The sequence below is a fragment of the Erpetoichthys calabaricus genome, chromosome 5 (genome assembly GCF_900747795.2).
Source record: "Erpetoichthys calabaricus chromosome 5, fErpCal1.3, whole genome shotgun sequence".
NCBI classification, from domain to species: Eukaryota; Metazoa; Chordata; class Cladistia; order Polypteriformes; family Polypteridae; genus Erpetoichthys; species Erpetoichthys calabaricus.
In genome coordinates, this window is record NC_041398.2 from 154,630,301 (window position 1) to 154,655,929 (window position 25,629).

Sequence of the window (25,629 nt, forward strand, 5' to 3'; positions counted from 1 at the left end):
GTTTCTGAACCAACTGTAGCCAACATAGGTTTCGGAGGAGTATGATTTTTGTTCCAGCAGATGTTTCCTTTTGTTGACATAGGTAATCAAAAATATTTGAGCCTAAACCTGCAACAGGGTTTTCTAAGTTTTCGACAGTGGTTTTGTAAGTGGCTAAACACTAGTTACTGTATACAAGAATACATTCATGGCCAAAAGTTTTGAGAATGACACAAGTATTGGTTTTAACAATGTTTGCTGCTTCAGTGTTTAATTTATACTGAAGTATAATTACAAGCATTTCATAAGTTTCAAAGGCTTTTATTGACAGTTACATTAAGTTTATGCAAAGAGTCAATATTTGCAGTGTTGGCCCTTCTTTTTCAAGACCTCTGCAATTTGCCCTGGCATGCTGTCAATCAACTTTTGGGACAAATCGTGGCTGATGAGAGCCCATTCTTGTATAATAATGCTTGGGGTTTGTCAGGATATGTAGGTTTTTGTTTGTCTACCTGCCTCTTGAGGATTGACCACAAGTTCTCAATGGGATTAAAGTCTGGGGAGTTTCCTGGCCATGGGCCCAAAATTTCGATATTTTGTTCCCAGAGCCACTTAGTTATCACTTTTGTCTTATGGCATGGTGCTCCATCATGTTGAAAAAGGCATTGTTCATCACCAAACTGTTCTTGGATGGTTGAGAGAACTTGTTCCCGGAGGATGTTTTGGTACCATTCTTTATTCATGGCTGTGTTCTTAGGCAACATCGTGAGTGAGCCCACTCCCTTGGCTCAGAAGCAAACCCACACATGAATGGTCTCAGGATGTTTTACTGTTGGCATGACATAGGACTGATGGCAGCACTCACCTTTTCTTCTCCCGACAATCTTTTTCCCCCCCAGATACCCCAAACAATCGTAAAGGGGATTCATCAGAGAAAATGACTTTACTCCAGTCCTCAGCAGTCTAATGCTGTACCTTTTGCAAAATATCAGTCTGTCCCCGATGGCTTCTTTGCTGCCCTTCTTGACACCAGGCCTTCCTCCAAAAGTCTTTCGTCTCACTCTGCGTGCAGATGTACTCACACCTGTCTGTTGCCATTACTGAGCAAGCTCTGCACTGGTGGTGCCTTGATCCCGCAGCTTAAATAACTTTAGGTGACTGTCCTGGTGCTTGCTGGACTTTCTTGGGCACCCTGAAGCCGTCTTTACAACAATTGAAACTCTCCATTCTAACTCAATCAGCATGACAGAGTGATCGCGAGCCCTGCCCTTGACACTCTCACCTGTGTTAATGAGAGGATCTCTGAAATTATGTCAGCAGGTCCTTTTGTGGCAGGGCTGAAACGCAGTGGAAATGGGTTTTTTTGGGAATAAGTTCATTTTCATGGCAAAGAGTGACTTTGCAATTAATTGCAATTCATCTGATCTTCATAACATTCTGGAGTATATACAAATTGCCATCATAAAACCTGAGGCAGCAAACTTTGTGAAAATTAATATTTGTGTCATTTTCAAAACTTTTGGCCATGACTGTACATGAATTATGGAGCTTCTAGAATTTACAGTCTAGAGTGTATGTTTCTTGTTTCAGACCCAGCACAACATGGATGCCGAGACTGCTCCATTAAGTATTATGCTATCCTTGAATTCCTAATGCTAGAGAACAGCAAATCAGAGATTCAAACTTGCCTAGTTAATACACAACAGAACTGGATACTGCCACAAGCCATTGTCTATGATGAATTCTGCCATGGCATGATATTTCTTAAAGATGATCCCAGGTCTGGTTGGCTTTGTTGATACTAGAAATTAATCATAATTGCATCTAATATTCCAAGGAGAATCTTGAGCTAATGAATTCAGACTGGGAGAAATTCAAGCAGATTTTCATTAAGTGTGGATGACACATCAGTATTACCCATGGCCCAAGCAACAATCAAAACAAAAGAAGCAAGGCGATTCTGTAACACCAAACAAACTGAAGGTCTAAGTCAGTACCAGCATAAATATGTGCACAATTTATGATGTTGAGGGTGTATTCCATGTAGATAACACAATCCAAAAAAGTCCACTAACTAATGATTTACCTTTGTAGTAGTTAGAGAAATGGAATGGCTTCTGATTTATGACAACGCCCCAACTCATACTGCATGTGTTGCAAAGGCCATCTCAATGCAGTTTGTAGCCACAATGAAAACAGAAAAGCAGTAGGAAAGAGCATCAATTGGAGGCACTGTCTCAATGTATAATAGCTTAGATTACATCTGAGGTCCTGGTTGGTGTATCAAAACCATATTACATACACATTGTGACCACCAGGGGGCACCCATCTCCCCACCACCCGACACAGACAGATGCTCGCACAAGTCCAGCACAACACACATTTATTTACAAAGGTAAATGCTTTTCCTGTGTTCCCCACCAATGCACAGTATTAAAAGCACAGCACAATAAAGAATACAGCACTTCTTCTGTCCTTCTGCCTCCACTTCTCCAGCGAGCTTTGTCCTCCATCTACCGATTTGGGCTCCTAGAATTAAGGAAGATGGCTACTTTTATGCTGCATCTAGTAACTACAGGTGGCTCATTAGCGAGGTCAGGAAGCACTCCATGGTGTGGCAGAAGCCCAACAAAGTAGGGCTCTGCAGCTCCCCCTGTCGGCTCCCATGAAACTTCAACAGAGCCCTGTGGGAATCTGAGGCACCGCTGCAACCCGGGGGGGTGCCATCTAGCGCTCTGGTGGAGAAAGTGCCCTATGCATATCTGCTTTCTCAGTCCTTCCTTTATGAAGGTGTCCCAGCAAAATAAGGGCCCTGGTTATCCGTAACAACATACAAGTCTATTCATACTTATAACCAATGGCTATAGGATTCATACGCTCCACTGTCTGATGACACAGTAGGGATGTTACGTGATGTGCTGGATTGTGATGCAGCAGAGATACTAGATCACCGCACAGAAGTGCAGCGTTTATCTAACAGTGTTCAGGTCCAGATCTCAGCTTTGAGACACTCCCTCCACTGCTGCTCTATAACATCTCTGCAATCTGCATTGTTCTATGCCTGCACAGTGCTAACACTGGCACTGCTTCACACTGGTCATATGTGGTCAGAGGTAACTCGTTCTGCTACACTTTCCCCTAAACTACATGAGCCAGCACAGCTCTGCTGTCGACCCCATGTTCAGGCCAATGGGGCTTAACAGATGGAAAAGCAGTGGTGGAGCTGCAGAGGTAGCAGTCTCTTGGCTGTCTTCCTTCTTGTACTGATGCTGCAACCAACAAATGTCAACAAAGTAGCTCCAGTCTTCAGGGCACTGATTTGTCATGTCACATAGCATTTTTACTTGCGCTTTGAGCAGGTGGCCCGTCTTTTCTGATTCTGATCTTTTTGGACAAAAGACTTGCACTTTTTTCTTCCTTCAAAAAGGCAGAAATGCCTTGTGAATAGTAATACATCTTTCACAGGGTCCATATGTTATCAGACTCCTGGAGGAACCTTTAAGGTTTGTTTTGATTTGTGCTGCTCTATGTGGCTAATTTCTATGCATTCTATTCACACTGCCTTCTCTTACATGAACCAAATGTACAGCTCCCAAGACTCAAAGCTCTGTTTTCGCTATTCTGTACCAGCAATTAAAGTATGCTTACTAGTGACCCACAGTAACTCTATTGCAATGGGCTGTACAGTTTGTGACTGACATACATATGGCCAAATGGGTGGTCGCAAATGAAGCCATAAATAGTTAGTCAGTGCATCACACACATAAATAGATTCATACTATCTATCATATATACTCTGCTGAAAGTTGGGTCTGGAAACCTGAAAAATCTTGCTGAAAGTCGGGTCGGTCGATCGATCGATCGATCGATCGATCGATAGATAGATACTTTATTAATCCCAATGGGAAATTCACATTCTTCAGCAGCAGCATACTGATACAATAAATAATATTAAATTAAAGAATGATAATAATGCAGGTGAAAAACAGACAATAACTATGTATAATGTTAAATGTTAACATTTAACCCCATGGATGGAATTAAAGAGTGGCATAGTTTGGGGGAGGAACGATTTTCCTCAATCTGTCAGTGAAGCAGGACAGTGACAGCAGTCTGTCGCTGAAGCTGCTCTTCTGTCTGGAGATGATACTATTAAGTGGATGCAGTGGATTCTCCATAATTGATAGGAGCCTGCTGAGCGCCCTTCGCTCTGCCACAGATGTTAAACTGTCCAGCTCCATGCCAACAATAGAGCTTGCCTTCCTCACCAGTTTGTCCAGACGTGAGGCGTCTTTCCTCTTAATGCTGCCTCCCCAGCACACCACTGAGTAGAAGAGGGCGCTCGCCACAACTGTCTGATAGAACATCTGCAGCATCTTATTGCAGATGTTGAAGGACGCCAGCCTTCTAAGGTAGTATAACCGGCTCTGTCCTTTCTTGCACAGCGCATCAGTATTGGCAGTCCAGTCTAATTTATCATCCAGCTGCACTCCCAGATATTTATAGGTCTGCACCATCTGCACACAGTCACCTTTGATGATCACTGGGTCTATGAGGGGTCTGGGCCTCCTAAAATCCACCACCAGCTCTTTGGTTTTGCTGGTGTTCAGGTGTAGGTGGTTTGAGTCGCACCATTTAACAAAGTCATTGATTAGGTCCGTATAAGGTTTAGGTCCTTATACGCCCGTTCAAGATTTTATTTTTTATTTTTTTAACATCTTCTTGCCTCCTCCAATCTCGCAGCAGTTTCTCAGATGCATTGAAATTTGTTGCAGCAGTGCAGTTAGCAATTTCTTTCGCTACTTCAACAACGTTTAATTTAAAAACCGCTTCATATTTTCTTCTGATTGGACACTCCATCGTAGATGGAGTCAGATTAAAGCATGAGATCAGCTGGAATTTCAAAGTTTAAGATTAATATTATTGAGATGCCACTTTGTCTGGTAAAGACTCTGCAGAGATGGTAGCTCATCTTTAACTAACATTTCTAACTATCAGATGAAAGAAGACTATAAGCACTCCTTCTGAAATGTAGGTGGACAGTCAACTACCTTTACGTACAACTAAGTGTGTCATTATCAGAAACAGTGAAAACAAGCATGAAGACTGTGATAATTGTGTCTTAAAAAATGTTTAGACACTCATGTGCTCTGAAATAACATCCATCCCTTTGACCATCTCTGCCTTAAGCCTCTGAAGATACTACGTATGTACACTAGCAACTGAGTCACCTGATCACACTGTTTCAACATATCTAAAGCAAACAGCTGAATTAAAACTAAACTGAAACTTTATTGATATTAAACAACAACATTCTCTTTTCTGTGTGGCTGTGCGAATGAATTCTGTAAAGGAGTGGCTTGCCAGCATGTCTGCTTTTTGCCTTACATCCAGTGCTGCTGCGATGACAACAACACAGATATTTTTACTTCAGTAGAATAAGTATTGTATTAGGTTAAAAGTAATTGAATTACTTAATGCATGTTACTTTTTATGCATTATCCTACTGCTCTCATTTTTGTGGTGTGAAGTTTAGCACTGTACGTACCAGTTCAACAACATTAATTCAGCAATTTCTGAAATACTGAGAAAGATTATTTCATCCGGGAGAAAGAATAATGCAATCACCTGAGCATTTGCCTCAGGAAACCCATTTTGTGGAAACTTCCACCTGTGTTTGCTGAAAGCATGTGTAAAGCTAATGCATACACAGGTGAACAGACATGTGCAGACCGCAAAATCCTTGACTATAATCCAGTTTGGGCTTACATGGCAGTTTAGAGACCAAATTTGTGTGAATAAATGGGTTATTAAAGCACATGCAATAAACTGACTGTCAAGCCAGTTCTTGAAGCAGGCAGAGTCTCCTGTGCTGCTGAAAGCCTAGCAAAACGGGATAATTTACATGTCATGATTTAGTTGTTAGCTAATTTTAACTAAATTGAGAAATTGTTGACAATAAGAGTGCTACAGGTATCTTATTTCACAAACTAACATTATAACATGGATTATTCAAATGTGAACATTTTTTGTTATATTGAAGGACTTTTATTTTCAAAATTACTGATGTTGGAACCCTAATTAGTCTCATTTACGTAAAGACCATTTCAGAGAGTACTGTATGCATATAAATGAAAACGCATATACTGTAAGTTTTACCATACTGCCAATAAAAGAATATTAACTACAATTGTGTAGAATTCCACATTAAAATAAACATTTGTCACTTACGGCTGGGACCTTAGCTTGATGAAAGGACTGGTGGGGGGGGGGGGGGGGGGGGAAGGACCTGTGGGGTTGGGGGACCAGTATACAGTACCCCGGGTTGCTGTGGCACCACAAATTCCCTTAGAGAAAGCTGGGAGTTTGCTGTAGCCCTGTTGGGTTCCATGGGGGCTGCCAGGGGGAGCTACAGAGACAGCAAAGCCCTACTAAGTTGGGCTTTCACCACACCTGGGGATGATTCTAGACCTTGCTAATGAGCCACATGGAGCACTCCCAGGTGCAGTTTAAAAGGAGCCACCTGCCTTCATTCCAGGTGAAAAGTGAGGGTCAGATGTGATGCCAGTTTAGTTGCGGGCATAGGTGGGTAAAACCTAGTTGGACTAGAAATGAGCAATGGAGAAAGGAAAATTCTGACTTATGTTTGTGTATACGCACCAAATAGCTGTTCGGAGTATTCAGTAACAGAGAAGGTGGGTGATATGCTTGAAAGGGTACCTCCAACTGGCTCAGTAGTCTCACTGGGTGAGTTCAGTGCTCATGTTGGGAATGATGGAGATATGGTGCAGTGAAAAAAGTATGTTGCCCTTCCTGATTTCCTTTGTTCTTGCCTATTCAATACTTCATAATTATTTCATTAATAGTTTCTGATCTCCAAATAAATTTAGCATAATATAAAAGACAACCCAAGTAAAAGAAATACACAATATCTTAATTATTATTAGATTTATTGAAGGAAAAAGTTCACCAACACCTATAATCACCTACAGTATGTGAAAAAGTACTTGACCTCCTCAATCACTCATCAACCAATGAACAAAATGTAAATGATGAGTTAAATTGGATTAGTCACATCCAATATCAGGAAAAAAAAGGGTTACAAAGTAATTTCTTAAACCATGGGACTCTAGTGAACTACCCTGAGAGCCATCATTTCCATATGGACAAACCCTGAAGATGAATCTACCCAGAAGTAGCCAACACAGCAAAATGACCCCAACAGCTCATAGAAACTTACAAACATAGATACAGAAGAAACCAGACATACATCTAAATAATTGCAGTCCTCTCTCAGCTCAGGGTAATGTCACAGTTCATGATTCCACCATTAGGAAGACAAAGGGGCAAAAACTGTAACCACTGCTAAACAAGAGGAACATAAAAGCTAACATTTGCCAAAAGCAATTTGATTACTCCCAAAACTTTCTGGATAATGTTCTATGGACTGACAACTGAAAAGTGGAACTATTTGGAAGTCACAGGTCTCATTACATCTGGTGTAAAGCTAACAAATCTTTCCACAATAAGAACATCACACTTGTAGTCAAAATGGTGGTGATCATGAGATTGTGTGGAAATTGCTGTGAACAAGCATCTAGCTGAAATGCCTTAGTAGACCAGCTCTTCACCCTGGCACAATTGCTGGAGGATGCATGGGAGAATGATAACTCAGTCTACATGTGTTTTCTAGAACTGGAAAAAGAATATGACTAGCATGTGTTGTGGGCAGTGTTGTAGGAATATGAGGTAACAGGGCTGGTCTTGCGTACTATTAATTACCTATATGAATGCAGTGACAGTTGTATTTGAATGCTTGTTGTTAGGTTGAATCTGTTCACTTTGGGTGTCTCTGTCAAGGCTATGTCTTATCACCACTTCTGTTTGTGGGATGCTATATGCAGCAAAGTTGCTTTATGCGGATGATGGTGTCTTCTTTGCCTCATCTGACTGTGATCTTCGGCACACACTTGAGAGATAAGTGACGGAAAAAGGGAGTGCAAGACTGACAAACAGGTTTGTGCATTGGCAGCTGTTGTGTGAGCACTATGGAAGCCGAGTCTAAAAACAGAGCTCTTTGTTTACAAGTTGACCTACAACCCTGTCAACACCTATAGTCATGAGCTACGGGGAATGACTGAATGAAATAAAGAGTGCAAGTGGCAGTATTGAGATTTCTTCGCAAGGTGGCAGCGCCGACACTCCGTGATAAGGAATGAAGATATTCGGGAAAGCCTCTGATTACAGTAATCAGTAATATTCTTTGCCACCTTCATCATGTATGTGATGTGGTACTATTTTGAATGTAAACATAACACTACATTTGTAGACAAAGTATTTCATTTTGCATAAATGACTCATTCATATAATTAAAAATAATATGGCAAAACTAAACAAGTGCAATGCAGAGTTTTAAAATTGTACATTGTAAAGTTGTTGTATATAGAACATACTGCTATTGACCACAGCAAAAGTGTAGTATATAGAATATACTACAATTGACCAGAGCAAAAGTTTAGGTCTAATTTTAGTCCGATACATAAAAAGGCTCCCCCCAAATTTTCAGTACAAACTTATTTCCAGAAATTTTTGGTGAAGTCAATGTAGTAAGTGGAAAAAAATTTAAATAATCTGTTTGAATTTAAAGCATGAATAAAAAAAACTAAAAGCAATTTTGAGTTCACAAGCAGAACACTAGTTTCAGAGACACTTTTGTATACAGTATTAGCTTAAAAAATTAATTACAATATAAAAACAAAAATCTTTACATTACCTTCATATAGTTAACTATTTTCGCCAGAACTCCAAACTTGTACCCTGAACTTCCAGAGAGTGCTTTCAGGTTAAATGATCCATTATTTGTCTCTGAAACATGAAATGCAGAGAATAAATTCCTTGTTAATAATTAATATCCTACTTAAACCTCAACATTGAAGCAGTTCAGAAGAAAAAGAACCTGTAAACTAAACAAAATGATTTAACAACATACAAGCTGTAATTTATTACAGAACCAATACAGTCATCTTAAAACAGTCAAAAACTGTTTTCTCTAGGATCTGGTAACTAACAAATCAACATTGACGCTTGATTTCATGCATAAAATCTGCAAGCATTTCTTAGAACACCCACAAAGCTGAAATAGTTACATGTCTGGTTATTTTTATACCAGCATTAAACTATCAAACAAGCCCTATTCATTAAAGCTGCAATAACCAAGATTTTTATGTCTGATTTAGATTTAGATAGACCATATCTTCCTGTCTTCTGCATCTTGCTCTGTCACACCCATCACCTGCAAGTCCTCTCTTACCACATCCATAAATCTTCTCTTAGGCCTTGCTCTTTTTCTCTAGCTTGGCAGCTCTATCCTTAGTGTTCTTTTTTCAATATACCCAGCATCTCTCCTCTGCACATGTTCAAACCAACGCAATCTTGCCTCTCTAATGTACTCATTTCTAATCCTGTCCATCCTCGTCACACTCAATGAAAATCTTAGCATCTTTAACTCTGCCAAAGAGCAAAAAATTTACAGTTTTCATTTTTAGAGTAAAATGAAGTATTAAAAATGAAGGTGTTGTACACAGTACTATGTGTAAACTGAATCACATCTTAATATGGAATTTACATTTGAAATTAGGTATTTAAGTATCCTAATGTAGCCACCCGGTGCTCCAGTTTACTCCCACAGTCCAAACACATGTAAGATAGGTGGACTGGCATTACTAAATTGGCCCCAGTGTGTGGCTGGGGAGTTTGTGTGTGTTCGTCCTGTGATGGACTGGCACCCTTTTCTACGATTATTTTGCTACCTTGCGCCCTGTGCTAGCTGAGATAGGCTCTAGCTTTTCCCCATGACCCCAAGGACTAAGAGGGTAAGAAAATTAAATAAAAAAAAGAAATGAAGACAAAGTGCAAGTGCATCTAAAAGAAAGGGAGAGGTATTGTGATAAAGCTGTATAGAAGAGTTAAAAACTATGCCAGACAACAGGTACAATTTAGGCAGCTAATGTTTTTATTACGTGACAAGGTATTACCAAAAAAGTAAACTTTGACTACTAACTCCAAAATATACATAGCACTACAAAGAGTGCCATGCATTTGAAACCTTTAACAAAAACTACTGTATTAATTGAATTTAAATGTCATCAGTAAAATATAACAATTAAGTAATTGTTCCAAAATGATGCTATAAAGCAAATCGAGGTTTTATTCAAACTGTCTTACACAGATATAAGGACTCTGCAAGTTACTCATGCCAATATTGATTCTGCGATACAAGAACACAACACACTGAATCTGGGTAGATTTTGAGTTACTGATGAATTGCCAATTTGAAAGAATCTAATCATATTATTTATTTCATTATTTGTTATGATTACCTCAGGATTATGATCAGTGAAAAGGTTATTCTTTTTATTCTAGAAGGAGAGCACATTAGAACTGTGGTTAGTATTGCTACCTCATATCTCCAGAAAACAGACAGGATAACATGGCACAGAAAATGGCAAAAATTCTACTGTCACTTCTTGAATCCTATCTTCCAGCTTAAGAGGTTTGTTAATGAAAACACAAAACTGAATCAAAGAAACTTTTTAATAATCATTAATGGTGCAAATAATCTACTGAGCATTCTTTGTTTGTCCCTTTATCTTTAAACTGACCTGTCTCATCAACTATGTAGCTCTGTTTCTAGAGTTGCAACAAAAGCAGCAAATTAAAATAAACTAAACAAATAACGTAAAAAAATACAGAAAAATAATTTCCCACTTTCAGCAGACATTTTAAAGACATGGTATTTTTTTATATATCTCAAAAGACAAACACTAAAATAGAAAAATCCCATAATATTAATTAATAGTTAAGAACATTAAAGATCTTAATTTCAATCATGTCTCCTCTTAATCTTCTTTTACTTAAACTGAAAGCCTCAGCTCTTTTAATCTTTTCTGATAATTCATTCCATTTAATCTTTACTCACAATTCTTCCCCTGTAGCCTTGGAATCAGCCTGTGTACTCTTCTCTGGACTTCTTATAGTGCTGCTATGTCTTTTTTGTGACCTGGAGTCTCATGTATAACGGCGTGCGTAGAACTCACACTATAACATGGCGTAAGCACAAAAGAAGAAATGTTCGTACGAACAAAAAAAATCCAGATGCATAAATCTGTGCGCCAACTTCCACATTCTTCAGTTACATAAATCCCGGTCAGCGTGAAATGTAATGCACGTACATGTGCCTGCTGTCCCGCCCCAACTCCTCCCAGAATTACACCTCTTTGAATATGCAAATCAATATAAATAGCCCTTGAGCTCAGCCTTCTGTGAAAAGACAATGGCAAAAGCACGAGGGAAAATAGAAGAATTTCAGTGAATACCAAGTGGAGGCAAGGACAAACTTACTATTTGTTGGTTTAAACAGTGGTATAAACAACAAAAGGAAGTTGACCGAGTGACACAGTGTGTCAGAGAAACTCGAAAGCTCAAGTTCACAAAGTTGCACAGTGCCCGAAATAAAAAAAGAAGTTGTCACATATCAAAGTTGCCGTGAAAAGGCGAGTTGTAGCCCACCGTCTGAGTGTCATATGAAAGCTTATTAAGGTACAGAGGAAAAAAAAAAAAAAAAAAAGGCACACGGGGAAAAAAAGCACGAAATGTCAACTTTTGTCTCGAAATTTCCACTTTAATCAAGTAGTTTATTTTGTCATTAAAGTAGAACATCATAAACTTCATCTTAGTCGTTTAATTTACTAGTTTCTCAAATCCCATCATAACTAAAGTAGCACGTTAAATGCTTTGTTCTGTATTTGATCTTCTATGTGCTCTGTGTGTGTGAATCACTACGTGCTTCCGGGCTTTTCTCTTCCTCCGACAGGACACAGAATCCATTACATTCGTAATATTACAGCTCTCTGAATAATTAAAATACTGAGATGTATACAGGATATCATTTTCATGATGATAGGAGTTAAAGCATCTCATTAAACATGGGAATACGGTGGCACAATGATTGATCAGGTCTCACGCAAGATGCTTGCTGCACCATGCGCGACCTTTGATTAAATATTTTAACCTACTAACCCCAATTCCTATCCTTCCTTTTCTTTCTCCAAATACCCAATCGCCACACAATCAGCTCTGTAATAGACGTTAAGCCATCTGTAAGCTTAGAATGCCGATTCTCCAAAACTTTTAAGGAACATTGAAATATCTTCGTAGTACATGTTTAATTATTCTATCCATCTATACTTCCAGTGTCGCATCAGCACCAGCAAGAATACAGCGTGAGGTAGGAACAATCTGTGAATGGAGCGCCAGCTCCTCGCTAGCGCTGCGCCACCGTATCCTCACGTTTAATTATTAACAATATAGATTATTTAAATGAAGTTAGTTTTATCTGTATAATATAATAAACATATTTTGCTGCATTTCATCTTAAAAATGATATCATCATCATATGTAAATACGCACTTTATAAAGTGGCTCAGGTTGTGCAATATTATAACTGTAGTGCAAGTTTACAGTGAGGTAATTGTACTTATAAGTACAAACGGTTCTAAAAGGAGCCCTTGATGGACTGATTGAGTGCGTTTATAGTTCTTAGGATGAAACTGTTTCTGAACCACAAGGTCCGCACAGGAAAGGCTTTGAAGCATTTGCCGTGTGAGAGCAGTTCAAATTGGCAGCATGGCTGAGGCAGCGTAGGCTTGATGCTGTATACTGATAATTCTCTTTCTGATCAGTTGCTGTAGATCTGTGATTCCCCACTCAGATATAGTGGTATAAATACTCCGAGTGGTACAGTGAGAGTAATATGGAAGAAGATGATCCACTGTGGCAACCCCTAACAGGACCAGCTGAAAGAAGAAAAGGAAGGTGCAGTGAGAGTAACAATGCAAAAGCAGCTATGGTATTTGGAATACTTTGGCTATTCCCTGGACCATTATATTGTTACAGGTTAATTACAATCAGATGCCTTAAACTAATAAACAATATGCAGTTAGTTTCAGTGTATATGATAAAGCTGCGTCAGGGATGTGGATCAAAAAAAGAAAGGGTAACCACACAGGAACAGTAGCACTGCTTTGATGCTGGGTGCCGCCAGTTTGCAAAACTAAGCAGAGAACCTGCGTACGCCAGGGTTCGAGCTACCGTGAAAATGTGTGTGGCTTTATGCCAAGTTTAGGTTATATACATCGCGATTTAAGTATGCACCGTTTATGCATGAGGTCCCTGGAGACCAAAACTGCACACAGTACTCCAGATGAAGCCTCACCAGTGTTATATTCCTTCAGCATCACCTCCTTGGACTTGTACTCTACACATTGTGCTATACAACCTAGCATTCTGTTAGCCTTCTTAATGGATTCTAATGGACTGATAATGTCAAGTCCACTATGACTACTAAATCCTTCTCATAAGGTGTACTTTTGATTTTCAGACCTCCCATTGTGTACTCTAACCTAACATTTTTACTTCCTATATGTAATACTTTACATTTACTTAAGTTAAATTTGATCTGCCAGAAATCTGCCCAAGCCCGCATGCTGTTCGAGTCCCTATGTAATGACTCAACAGATCATCTGCTAATTCACCTAGCTTGGTATCATCTGCAAAATTAACTAGTTTGTTACTTTTATTACTATCCAAAACATTTACATATATTAAGAATAGCACCGGCCCCAACAATGAAACCTGTGGAATCCTACTCTTAACGTCAGCCAATTGTGATAGGGTTCCTAACTCCATAAGCCCCTGCAATTCCAAATTTACGTATTTACCTATCCAGTATTACATGTAAAGCATTTTAAACCAGTTCCACTGCACCTTGACTGTCTCTGCACTTAAAAGCTTATCTCAGTCTATCCTCCTTAGACTTTGCCGAATTAAAATTTGCCCTACCAAAGTTAAATTTAATAGTTTTAGTCTTAGCATCTGCACTCTTCCAAGACACTGAGAACTGCTTTATATTTTGGTCACTTATCTCTCGTTCAATCACCTTTACATCCTCAATTCTATCCTGATTATTACAAAACAGTAACAACCCATTTCAGGTAAAAAAAAGTCAGGTTTGGCAAAATGTTTTAATCTAACCATATGAAGAAAATCCAAGGTGCTTGAATCCTGATTCACAAAACAATGCCCCTTTTTAGAACATTAGAACAATCTAGATGAGAACAGGCTATTCAGCCCAACAAAGCTTGCAATTCCTATTACTTAATTCTACAAAAATAACATTAAGTCTAGCTTTGAAAGTCCCAAAGTCCTACGGTCTGCCACACTATTTGGTAATTTATTATAGATACAGAAAATTTACAAAACTAAAATAATTCTAGTGAACACAAATAAATCAGATATGGATAACAAAGGTTTTGTGTTTACGCCCAATATAAAAACTATCAAGTTAATGACAGGACATTTAAACCATCTATTAAATCCCTATATATATTCTTCATATCCAAGGAGATTTCTCTGACCCAGGTTTAAAATGGTAGTCAACTCACAAGTATATCAAAGCTATTCATGAGTTCACTTTTTGCCACCTCTTAAATCTTGTAACTTTAATGAAGGCCCTGAACCTCAATTATGGCAGATGAGGGAATTTCCACCAAATCAGGGAATTTACTGACATAGGGGAGATTCCAGACTAACTAAATACTAACTGAATATATATATTTAATTTATTCACTGCCATTTCCTGATCACTAACTGAAAAATAGTTCTTAAAATCAATATTAACAGTAAATTACTGAGATTATTCTGAACACTATCATTTACACAAACTCTTTAAACCTGTGTTTGTAACAAACATTTCTAACACTTTATCAGATCAGTGAGATTTTCTATTGTGCGATTTATTTTTGCATCAGTGTATGTAGGAAACACACGGTAATTAGTAACATGCATTAAGGAATAATAATTAATGGACAAGTCAAATCAATTCACACTTCAAATGTCGCAAACTCTTGATGCTTTAATGTAACAAACCTCTTCCTACTTTTTAACATTTGTGAAATCAAATTTGTCAAGTTAAGAATAATTGACTATTTCAGAACTCCTGTAGAACAGCCCCCTTTGTTGTCTATTAAGTACCTCACAAAAGTAATCAGACAGTTATTGCCTATGCCTATGTAGTAATCCTGAATTATCAAATGAACCTTCACTGGAGACTACATCCCAATCTCTCCCATATGACCTTCAATTATTTTCGCTGTTAAGTTAATGAACTTTACCCTTATTTGAAAAACCCAACACACACCACTAGTTTAGTGTTTACTGATTAATTCTGTGCAATTAAATAAGCTGTTTTAGTAGCCTTATTGACAGTGTATCTTTGCATTCATGGACTTCAGTTAATATATGATGTATGTTTCGACATTCTCACAATCCCATGCTGAAATTCAAGCCAACTGATGCTATAATTATTTCCAGCACTACACATCTTACTCTAGACTGTAAACCATTACGTTTCACTAATGCAACCCACTGCTGACAAGAAAATCCATGAATGTTAGCACATATATTATTTCTACACAAACTGATACTTTTATTTTCATAGTAACTAATGCATCCCTAGAGAGAATTAGGAAACGCTCAAAGTATATCTGGTGGGGGGAAAAATTTCATAAAAAAATAAAGAAGGCGGCAATTTCTATCATTTAACAGCAAGAAAAAATAGAACATTTACAGGAAATGGTGAAAACTACCTCTGAATTTGGCAAAAAAACATTAATTAAGGAGTATAGGAACCTCACCAAGGACTTTGTTAAATGGTGCGACTCAAACCACCTACACCTGAACACCAACAAAACCAAGGAGCTGGTGGTGGATTTTAGGAGGCCCAGGCGCCTCATGGACCCCGTGATCGTCTGAGGTGAATGTGTGCAGAGGGTACAGACCTATAAATACCTGGGAGTGCAGCTGGATGATAAATTGGACTGGACTGCCAATACTGATTCTCTATGCAAGAGAGGACAGAGACGGCTATACTTCTTTAGAAGACTGGCGTCCATCAACATCTGCAATAAGATGCTGCAGATGTTCTATCAGACGGTTGTGGCGAGTGCTCTCTTCTACACAGTGGTGTGCTGGGGAGGCAGCATTAAGAAGAAGGACGCCTCATGCCTGGACAAACTAGTGAGGAAAGCAGGCTCTATTGTAGGCATGGAGCGGGACAGTTTGACATCCGTGGCAGAGCGACGGACACTCAGCAGGCTCCTATCAATTATGGAGAATCCACTGCATCCACTTAATAGTATCATCTCCAGACAGAAGAGCAGCTTCAGCGACAGACTGCTGTCACTGTCCTGCTCCACTGACAGACTGAGGAGATCGTTCCTCCCCCAAACTATGCAACTCTTTAATTCCATCCAGGGGGGGGTAAACGTTAACATTATTCAAAGTTATTGTCTTTAACCTGCATTTTTATTACTCTTTAATTTAATATTGTTTTTGTATCAGTATGCTGCTGCTGGAGTATGTGAATTTCCCCTTGGGATTAATAAAGTATCTATCTATCTAATGCTATTATAAACACTGTGTTTCAGGCCCTTGCTTAGTTTCTTTTGATGTTGTATTATACATGAAGAACAGTCTTAAAATGTTTGTTTATATGGCTCTATGAACTGTGAAGGGATAGGTGTCGATTATGATTTTTGATGATGTACTCATTGTATTCTGTTTTATATATTCCAGTATTATTTTAAGCTTAATAGAATGTAATTAAAAAAAGAACAGATTTGAAGGCACATTGTGCCATTACTAGAGAAATATGAGAAAGACTTTTTATAGTATGAATATTGTACACATTAATTTGTGCAAAATATAGATTGACTGTCTCCAAGGGTAAAAGGAGACTCTGAACTGGAATAGTTTAAGTGTGTGAATGATAGTGCATTGTGATGGGCTGGCATATATCTTTAATTGTCTGTCCAAAACTGCCATGATATACAGTATTTTACAAAAGTATGTGACCAATTCACTAACTAACAAATCTGACAATGACCTTTAACATGACCTACTCTTACTTGTGATGTTAGTAAGGTTGTTTCTATAGCCATTTCAATATCTACAGTAACCATTGTGATTAGCCGTTACTAAAAAAAAAATCATTCTTTTTCTCTTCTTCTTGTATCACTGCCATTTTGATCAAGTTATAACTTTAGATGACTTTAGAAAAAAATGTGTCATATCCAACAACTATCACAATGTCAATTCTTCATATTATTTTGTTAAAGTCAACATCTGTCTGCATTGCAATACAAATGTCCAAGTAAGGATTGAAAGATCTACTGTCCAAAGGCTATTTACATTGCAGTTTTGTTTTTGTATTCTCATTGCTAGGTAAACTTAGCTTATTACAGTCTTATAAGTTCTAGGAATTTTCATGGCTTTGATAAATCCATCCAAATCCAGAACTGTGTTCAACAGCAAGTACCTATGCTGGGATAAGGTTAAGTGTATTGTCAAGAATGTCAGAGTGGGTTCAGCCCCTTGACCAAGTAGAGGCCTACAAGGCATAAAACACATGTCCTAGTATTCTATGTAAGCTGTGTTAGATCTTGAGGGTAATGAGGACAGGATAAAATAGTTTAATAGTGAAGATGCAAAGATAATGTTTGGATCTCCAGAGAAAATTCCAACAGCACTGTGCAGCTTACTACAATCCCATTGCTCAGCAGTAAAAGGAAAGCACTCCTTAGCACTGCTGCTAGATGCCTTAACAAGTATTTCCCAAGGAATTCTCAAAATTATGCCTCTTTTAGTCCATGAAGTCTAGAATGTCATGATATTACAATGCAGTGACAGGTCATTAGTGGTTTCTTGTTGACTTGTGTTTTGTTTGTGCATAATTTTGTATTTGGTTGTTGTTGTTTGTGCAGCCTCTTTCTACACTTGTATCCAAGTAATAATAACCACCCTAATAACTAATATCCTCTGGCCAGTTTAGCTGCTGTATTACAAAGAAATATCAGAGAAAAAATATCTTCTCACAGGGGAACTAGCACTTGCCCTATTTTCTGTTTCTTGGTGTCACATCAAATGCCTTATACACCAGACTCTACATTTCAGAGACGTAGTTTTTTCTTTTTAATATATGGACCTGACAGAGACATTAGTAATCTCAGGGAATGTGCCACATACTGTTAGGTCCATAAATATTTGGACAGAGACAACTTTTTGCATAAAAATGTGAGGCAACTAAAGCATTTTTTAACACAATCCCTTCATTTCAGGGGCTCAAAAGTAATTGGACAATTAACTCAAAGGCTATTTCATGGGCAGGTGTGGGCAAGTCCGTCGTTATGTCATTATCAATTAAGCAGGTAAAAGGCCTGGAGTTGATTTGAGGTGTGGTGCTTGCAAGTGGAAGATTTTGCTGTGAACAGACAACATGCGGTCAAAGGAGCTCTCCATGCAGGTGAAAGAAGCCATCCTTAAGCTGCGAAAACAGAAAAAACCCATCCGAGAAATTGCTACAATATCACGAGTGGCAAAATCGACAGTTTGGTACATCCTGAGAAAGAAAGCAAGCACTGGTGAACTCAGCAACGCAAAAAGACCTGGACGTCCACGGAAGACAACAGTGGTGGATGATTGCAGAATCATTTCCATGGTGAAGAGAAACCCCTTCACAACAGCCAACCAAGTGAACAACACTCTCCAGGGGGTAGGCATATCGATATCCAAGTCTACCATAAAGAGAAGACTGCATGAAAGTAAATACAGAGGGTGCACTGCAAGTTGCAAGCCACTCATAAGCCTCAAGAATAGAAAGGCTAGATTGGACTTTGCTAAAGAACATCTTAAAAAGCCAGCACAGTTCTGGAAAAACATTCTTTGGACAGATGAAACCAAGATCAACCTCTACCAGAATGATGGCAAGAAAAAAGTATGGAGAAGGCGTGGAACAGCTCATTATCCAAAGCATACCACATCATCTGTAAAACACAGTGGAGGCAGTGTGATGGCTTGGGCGTGCATGGCTGCCAGTGGCACTGGGACACTAGTGTTTATTGATGATGTGACACAGGATAGAAGCAGCCGAATGTCTCTGAACGCCTCAGAATTCATACTGTCTGCTTAAATCCAGCTAAATGCAGTCAAATTGATTGGGCGGTGTTTCATGATACAGATAGACAATGACCCAAAACATACAGCCAAAGCAACCCAGGAGTTTATTAAAGCAAAGAAGTGGAAAATTCTTGAATGGCCAAGTCAGTCACCTGATCTTAACCCAATTGAGCATGCATTTCACTTGTTGAAGACTAAACTTCGAACAGAAAGGCCCACAAACAAACAGCAACTGAAAGCCGCTGCAGTAAAGGCCTGGCAAAGCATTAAAAAGGAGGAAACCCAGCATCTGGTGATGTCCATGAGTTCAAGACTTCAGGCTGTCATTGCCAGCAACGGGTTTTCAACCAAGTATTAGAAATGAACATTTTATTTCCAGTTATTTAATTTGTCCAATTACTTTTGAGCCCCTGAAATGAAGGGATTGTGTTAAAAAAATGCTTTAGTTGCCTCACATTTTTATGCAATCGTTGTTGAATTAAAGCTGGAAGTGTGTCTGCACTTCAACTGCATCTGAGTTGTTTCATTTAAAATTCATTGTGGTAATGTACAGAACCAAAATTAGAAAAACGTTGTCTCTGTCCAAATATTTATGGACCTAACTGTATTTTAAGTTTATTACAAGCACTTTATGCCATCCTAGCACACCATAATAATAACTCTTACACCGAAGTATTGTTTACAGAGTACAGCTTTGTACTTGACTTGACTTTGTACATGTTAATCTATTAAGAATATAAACAATCTAACAAACACTTGTAACTTAAAATGATTGAAAATCCATTGCAGACAGTTGGTGCTAAATGTGAGGCCCCAGCATTAACAGACTGGCACTATCACATCCTCCACACAGAAATCCCACAATGGAACACGCTGAACTCCCAGTATGCTCTTTGTTCAGCTATGACTGCACAGACAGCCACAGTTCCAGCTCCATCGTTAAAATTGTCAAAGACACCATCATTGCAATACTGATCATCACCTTATAGGGACACAAAGTCAACAAAACCAAGGAGCTGGTAATGAACTTCAAGAAACAAAAAGTAGTCTAAACTTCAATGTCCATCACTGGGGATGCTGTGGAAAAGGTTTACAGCAGAAACTCTGTTCAGAGTCATCATCAATAGTTAGCTAACCTTTGCACAGATACACATAACAGGTCTTTAATAAAACTCACAATATCTTTATGTTCTCAAATGTTAAGAAAAGCCTTGATGTTGGCAACTACATTCACCACCATGAAATGGTGCACATTACAATCCATGTTCACCGACTTCATAAAATACTCAATAGTTTACATCTAATACAAAACACTCAACAGTTTACATATAATAATAAACTAGAACTTGACATCCCACTACAGAAAGTCAGCTGAAGGTATTTAGTCCTGAAAAGCAGCGCTCTGAGTGGACAGATGATGAAGCCGAAATACTCCTTTAACAGTATGCATGAGTTGTGTTTCTGTACAGGAATTCTATGATATCAAAGCTTCTCGAGGCAAGAATCAAGACAAGGACTGGGAAATGTGGAGAGTGCAGGAAGCAGACTTCGCACTGTGGCACAGCAAATTGGTGGGATCAGAAGTCAATGGTTGAGTAAGTTTATGTAACATTTTAACAACTTGCCATAGTATAGGACAAGGGAAAGGCAGATGCATACTGTTCTAGCAGGAAGGTGTAGGAGAAGCACTTCAATGATAGAGAGGTTGCAAAATGTGAACAGATTGTGAAGTGCAAGAGCTCTTTGTTAGACCAAAGCAAGTTTTTTTGCATCAAGTATATAATATGTTAACAAAAAACTTCCAGCCTTTTCTAAGGGTACAACATCACCATGGTCCCAATAATCAAAAATACTGTTGTAGTAGTATATTCTAAGCAACTGTTAGTGTTATGAAGAGGTTCTAAACATTTTTAAAGACATCATCCACAGCAAGCACTGCATCCTGAAAAGCACTCGATTGCTTTCTATAAGGCAAAGGAGAATAACCACACTCTGAAGATGGCATCAATGAGTTTTTCTCGCAACTGCAAAGACTGGCAGCTGTACGCTAATGTGAGGAAGCAGCCTAGATTTCCACACAGCAGCATAGTAACCACATATAGGCAGGATATTGTTCTGTGGTCTAAAAAGTGGTTTTGCTTGACCAGACAGTACCCTGACAGAACTGTACGAAGGAGGCTAAAGAATGGCAGTGGGCCCACTGTGAAGATCTGGTGGATCAGTGCTGCTGCAAGTCCTGCAGCACAACCTGCAAAACCAAATAGATCATATGCAGATAATTTGTGGGCATGTGCATACGTTAGGCACTTAGTCCCTTAGTTTTTACAAATGTTTGTAAGAGAAGGGTTGATGCAGAACAGGACTCAAGATTTTTTTCTTGGTCAAGGGAAATTATTAATGAATACCAGAGGAAGTGGTAAGCACTTTCTAAGTTCTCAGCCACCTAGATATTAAAAGGTATGAAAAAGAAGTAATAATGCACAATGCACAAGTATGTTACCAGCATTCTATGGCTTTCTTCAATGATGAAGAATATATCACACAAAAATATTATGAAATAAAAACTACATTTGAGTTAGTTACAATGACACAAGCTTACTGAGTTTCCACTTATTATTATTTGCTAACCTTCAAAAAACATATATAATGACTAGGTATATTTTATTTTGTAGTATTGTGCTGTACTACATTGTGATGTATACTTTAATGTGTACAGCTATGAAAAAACAGACCATCATTTGCTACTGGGGAGTGATACACAATTCTGAAATAATGCTGTTTTTATTTACTGTTTTGAAGCAGAGAAGCCAACTAAATGTAGTATATGTGCTCTAAAAGTATTGTATTTTATTTGTATGTTCCAAGATTGTCTATAAAGTCGTATCTGAATGATTTCAACTTAGTGCTATATAAAAATTACAAGAGTTAAGTCCTGATTTGTTCTTCTAACTAATAACATTTAGCTAGTTCAATCTTTACACGGATATAACTCTTATTTAAAAAGAGAAAGTAAAGAAAAAAAAACACTTTATGAATGCTCCAATAGTTAGTTCAATCAACTTGGATTATACATGTATATAATTTGAAGAAAGCATGATTGACAGCAGCACTGTGATTAGCACTATTGCTTTTTGGAATATGTGTCCTTTGTTTAAGTCCTGTGCCTAGTCATTATATGTATGAAGTTTTCACTTTCTCCATGTATCTTGGCTTTAATCTGCATACTCCAGTTTTCTTCCTGTGACACCCCTGGAGAAGGCAGTTGACACTTTCTAGCCCTGCGAGAATAGAAGCATGTTACATGTCTGGCACCCTGCAACTATGAATTGGATAAAGAGGGTTTGAAAATATATATATATACTTTGTATTTAAAATGCACACTTTATTTTCTATACTACAAAATGCATACATATACAAAGGTAATTTTTATTCACCTATTTCTGTGGTTTCTTCTCCACAACCTAATCAATGCACTCTAGTAGCAAAAAAATTATAGAAAAATGGTAATTTCTAAATCAGCCCTGAACAAATAAACAAGTGTAAAGATACACAATGCTCACCTGCAGTTGGTTTAGTTCCTAAAGAACTTCCTTGATCAAGTTTGGCCTTTTTCTTCTTGGAGGATGTTTCTGAAGCGGCTGGACGTTTTTCAACCGCTGGAGTAGCAAGTGCCCGTTTTTTAAATAATTCTCTCTCACGTAGCAAAGCTGGATCCATGCTGGTTACATAAAATGCAGATATATAAGTCATGCATATATATATTTTCATAAAGTTCAGGAATTAAACCATACAATGAAAAATACTTTAAGCAGAAAACATTTTTTGTTAAATACATTAAATTTCTTCATTCACGCTGAACAAATAAATATATCTGCTTCCCCCTCTGGAGCAACTCAAATATAAGGCACACAGTCAGTCATGAGGGGACACCCAGAACATAACATATATGCAAGTCACAGCCATCCAGCAGTACTCATAAGCAACACTGTTGTTTTTTTTTAAATTCACTAACACAGTCAATCAGGTGCTAAATGCAAGCTCTGTCTGCTCTCTGCTTGCTACAGGCATGTGTATATACAATAGGTTTTGTTTTCTGCCAACAGTAGAGATAGATTTACATACCAAAATTTATAGTTGATTTAGGGTTGATGGGGGAAATATGTGCTTTTGAGGACTGTGTTAGGATCTTGATAACCAAACTGAAAATGTTTATTATCTTGTTTAGAGAATCCTAATATGTCGGATTCAGCTTTGGTCGCTTTGTATCCCTACATTATTCATTGTATTCCTGATTCAGCAGCACCAATTCGGCCACTAGGTGAGTGGGTAACAGTGACAATGGGGTCAAAGACGTAAAAATGTTGTTCCTTGGCAGTCTAATCACCAATTCGGACCCAGATATTGTACTCAGAACTCAGCAACATGCATGACTGTGGCGGACTCCAACAAAGTGCTCCTAGGAATGTCAGAACTTTAAAGTATGTAAACCCAACAGTTATAACTTAATTGTGTTTCACCCCTTACCGATATTATACAGAGGCAATGTGGGGCCTGTAGCAGACAGTTCGCTGCCGAACAGTTTAAAGCCATTGGCATTTACACCAGTAGATTCCTGGACTTGCAATCCACAGGTTGTCAGATTACTAAACAGCCAGTACCAATAACAAATATTGTACGAAATTATATAACTTAAAAAATACGGTGCATGCATACATGCATGTGTAACATACATTTTATATAACGCTTGGAAATAAACTATATATTTTCCAAAATTATGTTTGCAGATTGTTTCAATGACATTATTATAGATTTAAACTTCACATATAAAACAAATGGCGAATATCCGCCTAACTTTACCTCGGTAATATTCTCATTAATCAAGTACATACTTAAATCAGAATGTATAAACAATTCACTTACTTTTAAAAACACGAGTTAGAATGACAAGAATAATTATAATTTATTCTCATCGCACCTTGTTTTCGTTTATTTGACTATTTCTCTAGTTTACAGTACTGTAGTCCAGATTTGATTACAGTATGTTTACCAAACTGAAAACATACAGTGCCCATTTTGCTTTAACATGTAATTACATACTGCTATAGACCTTTTTTCACAATAGCTTTATATTACTTTCTATTCTTACCTTGTCAGTATTTCTCGGTGGTTGTTTAAGGAGAGAGAAAATCCAATGTTGTTTAAATCCGGAAGCAACACATGAAAAACCTCTCCGAAATTGTCGCTATTCTTGTGACGTATACACGATTGACTGTGTCATAGAGCTGCGCCATTCCTACAGACCTACATAGGCTTTTTTATTTATTTTTGCCAACGTAATAAATTAGTTTGATAAACAGCTAATTCCAAATACATTACAACGTAAAATTAGCTAATTTCACAGAATGTAAAATAATGCCAATCTACTATAAAACTTTTTTATAATGGCACCCATTCGAATTCTATTAAGCTATGAACGGTTGGACAGGACCGGGTGGATCTGAGTTAAGGATAGAATCTAAATTAAACATAATTTTCTTGTTTTATATTCGGAACTAATATTAATGTAATATGGCAGTATCTTTCTCACGTAGTTGAGTCTAATGCAGGGTTTCGAGCTCGAACAAACAGCGGCAGCATTTGTGCCCAGGCCATGCACCGTGCCACTGCATCGTGCGTGCATTACAAGACGCAGCCAAGACTGCACTTTGTGCGTATAAAAATCAGCTACAGTCAGTCTTCTGATTCAGTGGCATTTATTTACTAAATGAGAGAACTAATTGAATTATAGCAGATGTCAGCCGCTGCCTTGCATCATCCTTCCTCCTCAGTCAGACATACTGAGGAGAAAAGAACAGAAATTAAAATAAATATTGAATAAAAATAACATCAAAACAGGATTGTCACAGTGTAGTAGAATAAACACAGACAAAAGAGGGATACTGAGTGAAATTAATAAAGCTTTATAAATACACGTTACATACAAGTTGTTTTGGACATTGAGGACATGGGTAACATTATGCTCAGTAGACAGGGTTGACAGGTCCTGCAAAAATTTCCTGCTCAATGAAAGCTGAAAACCATCTAATGAGAGTTAGAGACCAGCCCATTGAATGACGAATATTTGCTTTGGCCAATTATATACAATATAAAAATTGAACAATGGGGGTTATCTATTGCAATGTGGGTTTTGTGGTTCCCCTTCAGTGCTGGATTATGACTTTTAGAGGCCCTAAAGCACTTAAAAGATTTTGGTGTCCCAATATATATCTAATTCAAAATATAAACAATAATAAACCATAACATAAAACTTACAGTAAGATGGAAAATATTGTATATTTTTGTATACTTCCACTTTACTTATATTTGAAAAGTCTTCTCTTAGTTTTTTTAATTGCAAAGTCTTTGATCAGATCCTCAAAACTAATCTTACATAATACACGTGCTTCTATACTTAGTAGAAATAAAGCATCCAGCCTGCCTCTATTGTTACTATTTTATTATATATTGTCATAGACGGCCGGCAGCTCAGTCCGGTCCGGACGTCCCAGGATAGGAAGAATGGACAAGGGCAGCCTTTCC

At 38.0% G+C, this 25,629-nt stretch overlaps 1 protein-coding gene across 1 annotated transcript in view; it reads right to left on the reverse strand.

The window, feature by feature from the left end:
* Positions 1–24,367, reverse strand: part of gtf2e2 (general transcription factor IIE, polypeptide 2, beta) — a 78,838-nt gene extending 54,471 nt beyond the window's left edge. The window contains exons 1-3 of the mRNA XM_028802150.2: positions 24,197–24,367; positions 22,611–22,768; positions 8,753–8,844 (exon numbers count right to left, since the gene is read on the reverse strand). Coding sequence (XP_028657983.2) covers positions 8,753–8,844; positions 22,611–22,767 — 249 coding nt within the window. The 5' untranslated portion in view covers position 22,768; positions 24,197–24,367. The remainder of the gene's footprint in view (positions 1–8,752; positions 8,845–22,610; positions 22,769–24,196) is intronic.
* Positions 24,368–25,629: the final 1,262 nt, after the last annotated feature.